The sequence below is a fragment of the Anomaloglossus baeobatrachus genome, chromosome 3, assembly GCF_048569485.1.
Source record: "Anomaloglossus baeobatrachus isolate aAnoBae1 chromosome 3, aAnoBae1.hap1, whole genome shotgun sequence".
Classification (NCBI taxonomy): Eukaryota; Metazoa; Chordata; class Amphibia; order Anura; family Aromobatidae; genus Anomaloglossus; species Anomaloglossus baeobatrachus.
Window position 1 is genome coordinate 73,332,634 of NC_134355.1, and position 9,915 is coordinate 73,342,548.

The 9,915-nt window shown below is 43.2% G+C and overlaps 1 protein-coding gene across 1 annotated transcript in view; it reads left to right on the forward strand.

Annotated features, from left to right (window-relative positions):
- Nucleotides 1-9,414, forward strand: part of SLC1A4 (solute carrier family 1 member 4) — a 64,761-nt gene extending 55,347 nt beyond the window's left edge. The window contains exon 8 of the mRNA XM_075338051.1: nucleotides 8,658-9,414. Coding sequence (XP_075194166.1) covers nucleotides 8,658-8,892 — 235 coding nt within the window. The 3' untranslated portion in view covers nucleotides 8,893-9,414. The remainder of the gene's footprint in view (nucleotides 1-8,657) is intronic.
- The last annotated feature ends 501 nt before the right edge of the window (nucleotides 9,415-9,915 follow it).

The window sequence follows — 9,915 nt, forward strand, 5'->3', positions numbered from 1 at the left end:
TGGCAACTGTACCTGGTATTATAGCTCTGTTCCACTGGGTGTCTGTGTAAACAGCAAAGTAGATGTGACACTGTAGTCCCTTCATCCTACAAATGTGGTGTATTATGTCCTAACAATTAGGACCACATTTGCTCCCCTGACTACTATAAAAGTCTCTTGAGGGCTCATCTCTGACAGAATGATGGGCCCGAAAAATCCATCAGAAGTCAACCCCATTGAGAGGTGACTTTGAGCCAATGATTTACTCTAAGATCTATTTCTTATGGGTTCAGTTACAAATATCTCGATCTTATTAACTATATTTCCTGTGTGAACAACGTTAACAAAGAATAAGAAGCCATGAAAAGTGACATACACATTTTCAGGACATAACTGTTTTTTGAGCCACTTTCTGATTTTATAATGATCTTTTTCTTAGCTCTGCAACTCTTCCAACCATGATCAAATGCATAGAAGAAAACAATGGCGTCGACAAAAGGATCAGCAGGTTCATCCTTCCCATCGGGGGCCACAGTGAACATGGATGGTGCAGCTATATTCCAGTGCATGGCAGCAGTATTCATCGCCCAGATGAATAACTATGACCTAAACGCTGGACAGATCTTCACAATTCTGTAAGATACCAGTCTTTTCATTCCTGTAAATCAAAATTATCTAATGCAGAGTGTCAAGTTACACAATTTTGAAGGATCGAATGTTCACAGACTGATCATTCAGCAGACACAGCCATATACATTGACTTCTGTATTGGCTGTTACACTTGTTCCAACTTGGCATACATGAGCAAAAGGTTTAGGAGAAATGACCTTGGAACTTTCTTTTAGGAAATGAATGGTCACAAAAAAAAAGATTTTTCATCTCTCTTCCAAAAACAGGTTGTCATTAGTCAGCTAAATGTATAATTTTAAGAAATAAGGGGGGGTATCACTTTAAGGAAAGTATATATTTAACATAAGCTCAGTAGGTAATCACCCACCTTGGTTTCAGCACTGGCTCCAAACCACTGCTTTGGTTTCCGTGTTTTGGCTGCAGGGTGTTGGTCTCCGCTCTAACCAATTAGTGAGTTCAGTGACTCATACAATAAGCTACGGAGCTCAGTGATTGGCTAGAGTGGTGGTTCGAGCTACTGATGTGACGACACCGCTGCAGCCAAAACACTGAGAATTGGAGCAGAAACACACTGCCGTTGATGGTTGCGAGGAGTGTGAGTACCTGCTGAATTTTTTATTTTCAACCTTTTTGCTAAGTTTAGGGACCACTTTCCTGAAAATGGACAACCCCTTTAACAGTTACCTTCAAATGATATATGCAGTTTGTGAGCTGACCACATACGTTCCAGCAACCTATGTAACAAGTCTGAACAATATAAAAAAGAAAACGTTTTTCCAGCTTACCCAATATATTGTAGGATCAAGCTGCTATGACTATAGGGGCTATTAGCATGGATATATGGTAGAAGCTCTTACCAGCACAAATAGAAGAGATGAATCTAGCGAGCCAAATTTGTAGTAGATAAAAAGTTTCTATAGTCTTTATTTCAATCATATTAAAAAAAGTCTTTGTCCATAGCAGCATAAATGATGACAGACAGAGGTAGGAAAAGTTGCTGCTGGCGCACGGCAAGACGCGTTTCGGCTAAACCTTTATCATTGGGCAATGATAAAGGTTTAGCCGAAACGCGTCTTGCCGTGCGCCAGCAGCAACTTTTCCTACCTCTGTCTGTCATCATTTATGCTGCTATGGACAAAGACTTTTTTTAATATGATTGAAATAAAGACTATAGAAACTTTTTATCTACTACAAGTCTGAACAATGACGCACTGTGTAGCCCAGTAATTGTAACAGAATCTCACAGAATTTTTATACTGTAGCTTCTCAGTGTATATTCTTATGTAACAAAGATTTTCATTTTCTTCCTTTTTTTCCAACCTCATCTACCATGGCCCGTAAGCGTTTTATTTTTATGTCGACATGGCCGTACGAGGGCTAGTTTTTTTAGGGATGAGTTTTAAGTGACACCATGTAATTTGCCATGCAATGTATTGAAAATTGGGCAAAAAACTGCTGTGGTTGCGAGTGACTGCAGCATGTAAGGGGTAGGTAAAGTGCCACGATCTGACATAGCTCCAACTACAGTAGTTAGAGTCAAGTGTCAGATGTATAATACAGTTAGCATTATCAGTGTATGGGCGGACTGATTATGATAATGATTAGAGTTTGAGCTAAGTGTCAGTTTGCTGTGATCGGATGCTCTCGCATGAAATCACAGGTGCGAAAAAGACGGAGAACTTATTTTCTCCATTTTCTCCATTGTCTGTGTGTGCTTAACTCAAACTATACTCACATGACATCCGATGTTGTGCACGCACCCATAGACTTGAAAGTGTGCGTGCCGTCCGATATACATGACCAATCGCAGAATGCTGCAATTTTTTTCTCATGCTGAATTGGCATAAAAATAAAAGAGCTGCTTGGCCCTGCCCCATAGTATAACATTGAAAAAAAAAAAAGTTTTTTTGAACCCCTCACTGTTTATGGAGTATGCCTGTTTTAAGTCCTCCAGTGTAGTTCCCCGGTCTCAGCATGGCACCACGGCAGACAGCCGCACAGTATAAGAGAAGCGGAGAGGGATAAAGGATCCAGCCCGGACTCAAAGGAAAAGATGTGTATAAAAATTAACTTTTAATCCATCCTTTTAAAATACAAAATGTAGCATGCATGATTTGTGATTAAGACCTGAGGAAGGCGTTCTGCCGAAACGCGTTGTCCTCACCGCTAACCTATTTTTATGTCAGTATGATTTTACCAGTGTTACATTTGGTAATTTAAAAGGATGGATTAAAAGTCAATAGTATAACATTGGTCCGAAAGCTATCTGATAAAACATCGGACAAGCGCACTCAATGTACGCAAAGCCAAATACTGTCTGATATTCCTAGAGATGGATATTTACAGGATCAGAAATGAATGTACACTATAGTAGGTAGCCTCCATTTAGCAAAAGGCAGTTTTCACCCACTTGTGGGAAAGATCATTTGCAATGTGCATATTCCTAAAGAAATTTCCTAGATGCTTTTCAATGTTTCCAATATTCTTAAACTAATCTAAACTACTTTTGCTTCATTCACAGTGTGACTGCCACTGCCTCGAGTGTCGGTGCTGCTGGGATACCTGCAGGGGGCGTTCTCACTATAGCAATTATTCTAGAGGCCATTGGACTCCCCACAAATGACTTGTCATTGATACTGGCTGTTGACTGGATAGTGTAAGTATGTCAAAGGGGGTTCTAGAGAATGTCCATCTTTTTAACTAATGTTTTTTCTGCCTTGCTCCAATGTATCCACAATGGAAAATGAAACAATTAACCTTCTCAGGCTGCATCTGCCATGTTGGATTTTTTTAGGCCCATTTTACAGTGATTGCTTATTATTGGGAAAAATAATCCAACTAACTTGTCTTTTGATGTTGGTGACTTGTTGAAGCAAACATCTTTTTGTTTCACTGATCCAAACAAAAATCATTTGTTATTATAGAAATCGTTAAAGGGGTTATCCTGCTTATTTTGCCTTTTTCTTGTCATTTCACTATTGGGCTACATTGGTGCAGGTAAGTAGATAGTAACTACCTTCCTGCCCTGCTGTCAGTCCCTCTCCCCCGGCTCAGAGTGGTCATTTGACTGCTACGGCGGGGATTTTCCTGCTTCCTGTGATGGCACGACGACAGAGCAGGAGCTTATGCTCGCCTTTTTGACGGGCATCACAGCCGGCGTCATGTAGCCGATATGCTGGGCATGTACAGTGTGTGGCGTCCCTGCCCCCCTGACATGTCAATTGTTTTTGCCATTTGCGTTTAGAACTGCAAAGCAGAGTTTTTGCACAAATTTCTGCCACAAAAAGGCTGCAGTTTGAACTGCATAGTGCGGTTTAGAAACCCAAATTCCCATAGACTATGCTTGAAAAGCAGAACACATCCATTTTGGCATTAAACGCTGCAGTTGAAAAAGCAGCAAAAAAGCAGGTAAAAAGCAGGTAAAAAGCAAAGTGGGTTCTTAGCCTAAGGGCTACTTTGCGCACTACGACATCGCAGCTGCGATGTCGGTGGGGTCAAATCAAAAGTGACACACATCCGGCCTCGCTGTCGATATCGTAGTGTGTAAATCCTTTTTTATATGATTAACGAGCGCAAAAGCATCGTAATCGTATGATCGGTGTAGTGTCCGACATTTTCATAATTTCGCTGCAGTGACGGTCCGATGTTGTTCCTCGTTCCCCTGCGGCAGCACACATCGCTGTGTGTGAAGCCGCAGGAGCGAGGAACATCTCCTTACCTGCGTCACCGCGGCTCACACCGGCTATGCGGTAGGAAGGAGGTGGGCGGGATGTTTACGTCCCGCTCATCTCCGCCTCTCCGCTTCTATTGGCCGCCTGCCGTGTGATGTCGCTGTGACACCGCACGACCCATCCCCTTAGGAAGGAGGCGGGTCGCCGGCCAGAGCGACGTCGCAGGGCAGGTAAGTGCATGTGAAGCTGCCGTAGCGATAATGTTCACAAGTTATCGCTGCTCTGACAGGGGCGGGGACTATCGCGCTCGACATCGCAAGCATCGGCTTGCGATGTCGTAGTGTGCAAAGTACCGCTAAGAAAAATTCTGATATATTTTTTGCGCTGGTAAATTCGGTTTTCATTGATTAAAAGCCATAATTTCATTACTTTAGACATACTTACCATACTTACCATGATTAAAAGCCCAAATTCTCCTCAGTTCTACTTCCCCACTACATAATTTGTCATTGTTACTGCTTCTCATTGAGAAGATCTGTCTGGTTTATTGAGTATTACAAAAAAAAAGTAATCAGATCTCCACCACGAAAAAGAAAACTTTCTCTAGTGCCTAAAGGTAGCTACTTTGTTGTATATCAATGTGAGATCCACAAAAGAGCCTTGAAAAATGGCTAGAGATATTAGCCAAGCAAAACATCTAATTGTACATAGCTGTTTGGGGCTTCTTGCATCTCATCAGCATACAGCAGGACAGCGGTTGGCTAGATAATGTGCGCACGTTGCTTTTTATCTGCTTTTTACCTGCTTTTTTGCTGCTTTTTCTTCTGCGCTGTTTAATGCCAAAATGGATGTGTTCTTCTATTCAAGCAAAGTCTATGGGAATTTGGGTTTCTTGTTCACACTATGTTGTTCAAAATGCTGCCTTTTTTGTGGCAGAACTTTGGTCAAAAACTCAGCTTTGCAGTGCAAAACCCAAATGGCAAAAACAATTGACATGTTGCTTCTTTGAAAAGCTGAGTTTTTGACCAAAGTTCTGCCTCAAAAAGGCAGCATTTTGAACAACATAGTGTGAACAAGAAACCCAAATTCCCATAGACTTTGCTTGAATAGAAGAACACATCCATTTTGGCATTAAACAGCGCAGAAGAAAAAGCGGCAAAAAAGCAACGTGCGCACATACCCTAAAGCCCACTTTACACGTTGCAATTAGTTGTACAATCGCATTTGCGATGTGACACGCCCAGGCTGCATACGGGATCTTATGAGATTTCACGTAGGTCGTTCATTTGCTGTCACACGTGCGTTAGTAGTCTATGTTAAATTGGTCAATTTTGTGTGCGATCCTTTAGATCATGTGTTCTGTGACGTATGCATTGGGCACCTTTTTTTTTTATTTATTGACTTGCCAAGCATGTGTAATGTGTAGGGATGCGTTTTTACTATGTCATCTGCCATTCAGCTCTGCTACATGGCCGCTGACAGCAGACACAGACAGCCATGTAGCAGAGCTGAATGGCAGATGACAGCAGACACAGAAAGAGCCGCACTGTCAGAATGAACTCGGGTGAACTTCACCCGACTTCATTGTCATGCTGCGGCTCTGTCTGTGTCGCGCCCTGATTAGCGGTCACCAGTGAAGACTCACCGGTGAGCGCTAATCTCCTAAGTTACTGAAGTTAGCAGCCCTCTCTCATATACTCACCAATCCCCGATCCCCGGCGCTGCTGTCTTCATTACCTGCGTGGAGGTGACCGGAGCGGCGGTGTCTTCTGCAGCTCCGGTCACCTCCATGCAGCAGCGCTGGAAGCGACGCTGGAGCATCCTGGAGTACGCCGGACATGGAGGGCTTTTTGGGGCTGATTAAAGTGGTGAACCAGGGTATATGTTTGTGTTTTTTATTTCTAATAAAGGATTTTTTCGGGTGTGTGTGTTTATTTACTGTAATTTACAGATTAATCATGGAAGGTGTCTCATAGACGCCTGACATGATTAATCTAGGACTTATTGGTAGCTATGGGCTGCCAATAACTCCTTATTACCCCGATTTGCCAACGCACCAGGGCAAATCGGGAAGAGCCGGGTACAGTCCCAGAACTGTCGCATATAATGTATGCTGCAATTCTGGGCGGCTGTTGGCTGATATTGTTAGGCTGGGGGGCTCCCCATAACGTGGAGCTCCCCATCCTGAGAATACCAGCCTTCAGCCGTATGGCTTTATCTGGCTGGTTTTAAAATTGGGGGGAACGCCGTTTTTTTTAATTATTTAATTATTTATTTCACTACACAGTATAGACACGCCCACCGGCTGCTGTGATTGGGTGCAGTGTGACACCTGTCACTCAGAGTGGGGGCGTGTCTCACTGTAACCAATCATAGGCGCCGGTGGGCGGGGAAAGCAGGGAATACGAAATTGTTTAATGGGCGGCCGGCTTTTTCAAAACAGTAAAAGCCGCCGGAGCAGTGTGAATGCCGTGCAGCGCCGGGGATCGGGGATCGGTGAGTATATGAGAGAGGGGGATAGACTGACATGGACAGAGAGTGAGGGACAGAGATAGTGACGGACTGACAGAGATTAGTGAATGACAGACATTGTGAGGCGCTTCAGAACGCAGCTTTTCAGCTATGGTCTGAAGCGGACCTTTTATAAGCTGCGGTGCAGAGCACACACCTGCGCACTTAGCATCAGACCCCAAAATCGTATGAGGGATGTCACACGTTACAATTGACTAGGTTCGTGCAACAAAACGCTCAATTCTAGAGAATGATACGATGTGTTTGCGATCAACGGTTTTGCGTTCAATCCTGATCGCAAGTAGATGTCACACGCAGATACCTCACAAACGATGCCGGATGTGCGTCACTTACAACTTGACCCCAACGACGGATTGTGAGATATATTGAAGCGTGTGTAGCGGGCTTAAGGCTGTGTTGACACCACATTTTTGCCAAACATCAGAGAATCTTTCTGGGTTTCAGTCTGAATTCTTGAAAAACATGTTTTAGGTACAACTTCGTTTGAATTTAAAGCGCACCAATCACCAGGATTTTCCTATATAACCTATAGCCAGTGCTATACTGGCACTATCAAGCTGATTCAATACATACCTTTAGTTGTCAGCTAGGATGTATAAGTTTTGAAACTCAAGCAAGTAAAATTTGTAAAATGAGCAGCTTTTTGATTGTCAGCAGCTGCCAATCGGCTGATAGCTAGGGAGGGTATTCATAGTGATTCCCACCCCCCTGCCTGTCCATCCTCCCCCTGTTACTTATGCTAATTCTGTTATAGAATCGTTTAACTGAGTAACTAGAAGGACCTGTGCTGATGTCATACCCATGTGACCAGAAGAGGTGGGGCCTCAGCCAACAGAAATTAATCTTGCTTCCTGATATCAGCTATGTTGGCTGAGGCGCCGCCCCTTCTGGTCACATGGGTATGACATCAGCACAGGTCCTTCTAGTCACTCAGTAAAACGATTATATAATACAATTAGCATAAATAACAGGGGGAGGATGGACAGGCAGGATGCGGTAATCGCTATGAATACCCACCCCAGCTATCAGCTGATCGTCAGCTGCTGCCAATCAAAAAGCTGCTAATTTTGCAAACTTTATTTGCTTGTGTTTCAAAACCTATACATCCGAGCTGACAACTAAAGGTATGTATAGAATCAGCCTGATAGCGCCAATATAGCACTGGCTTTAGGATATATAGTAAAATCCTGGTGATTTGTGCGTTTTTAATAAGGTGGATTCAGTCACTTTGTGCTCTGTTTGGCCTCATTTTCGTCAGTTTCCGTCTTTATGAGGTACACACAAAAATGCTTAATAAAGGCAGACACTGCTGATGAACTCAGACAGAGCACAAAAAAGTGGCACTGATTCATGGCCTCATTGGTGGATCTCGTTTTTCAGGGTTTCAGACGGAAAGCCGATGGAGGTATAGAGTGTTGGAAAAATAAATGTGATGTGAGTGCAACCTAACATGTAATTTTGGGGGCTTACTAATACATTTCTCTAAAGGCCACGAAAGAACCAATGTCAAACTGAGAGGCGGAGTGGATCAATATATAAAATTTTGAGCTCTTTTTACAGGTCTTAGCTCTAGTACTATCTGGTGCAATTACCTAATAAATAAACAAATATGTAACTCTTCCTAAACTTTCAAAACACCAATATTTAAAAAATAAAAGGTAGAATATATGTAAACAAGAAGGAATCCTGGTTGTTCCTGGCTGGCCCAGAGTACAGGGTGGACAATACAGTATGCTCCAGAGTATTGGAGAACCAATCATCAGTATATGTTGCTGTGTATTGGTATGTTGGTAAATTCTTGTCCTTCTCAAATCCCTCTCTCTGACGTGTTCCTTTTATGTATAGGGATCGGACTACCACAGTGGTCAATGTCGAAGGAGACGCTCTTGGAGCAGGAATCCTCCATCATCTCAACCAAAAAGAAGCAGCGAAGAACCAGCAGGAGTTGACTGATGTTTACGTAGAAGCCGTGCCAAATTGCAAGTCAGAAGAGGAAACCTCCCCCCTTGTAATGCACAGGGACCAGCTCTCAAATCCTCACAACGTATCGGTGCCTGAATCTAAGGAGTCAGTTCTGTGATGTGCTTTATGGTGCTGATTATTGTGGTTAGACTGCTGGTCGGTCCTTAAGGCCAGACATTGCTCACTGCCAGTATGAGCTGCTAGAGTAGCGACTCCTTCCCGAATCCTCAACAGATCCCCACACAGTATAACCTATGAAGATAACCACTAATAAGGCTTACCATATCTGGATGACGTCCATAAATAGTTTTGCCCAATGGGCCTCATTTATCATCACTGTCTGACAGAAAAACATGGCTGTGTTGCCCGTAGCAACCAATTGGATTTTTTACACTGCAAAAAGCTTAATTATTAATTGGTTGCTATGGGCAACAAGGCCAATGCTTCTGTCAGATAATTTTGATAAATAAGGCCCAAACTTGATGGCAAATCCCAGAAATTCATAATATATTGTTCTGGAAGGTAAACACTGTGTTACCTGAATTTCAAAATGGTAACAAATAGCAGTTATGTTCAGGTCTTAGGCCGGTTTCACACGTGCGGCATTTCGCCGCTTTGCCAGATCCGTCACTCTCCAGTACAGTGGAATACAGTACAATGACATCGCGGCAAGCTCCGGTCACATGACAGCATGTGACCGGAGCTTGCTGCGATGCCATTGTACTGTATTGCACTGTACTGGAGAGTGATGGATCCGGCAAAGCGGCGAAATGCCGGATGTGTGAAACCGGCCTTAAAGGTTTATTCCCAACTTCATGGATGGATCTTTGTTGGATAGTGCTTGTAAAAACACTCACTTTTGCAATTTCCAGCATATTTAACATTACAGCCATATTTGAGATAGCAACACTTTTCTTTTGTGTACAGGTTGTTGCCTAGGAGACAGACCACAATTGTTGTCTTGGTTGCAAACCTTGGGCTGACGTTGTGTGGGATTAGGAGGTTAGAGAATGCTCCAGAGATCTTGCCCAACTTCAAAACAGGGCTGACGAGCTGATCAGAAGAAAGCTTGTAAGCACTGCACATGTTTTGATGTCTAGCAACGGTGGTCTGTCTCCAAGGCGATGGGCTGTAAACAAAA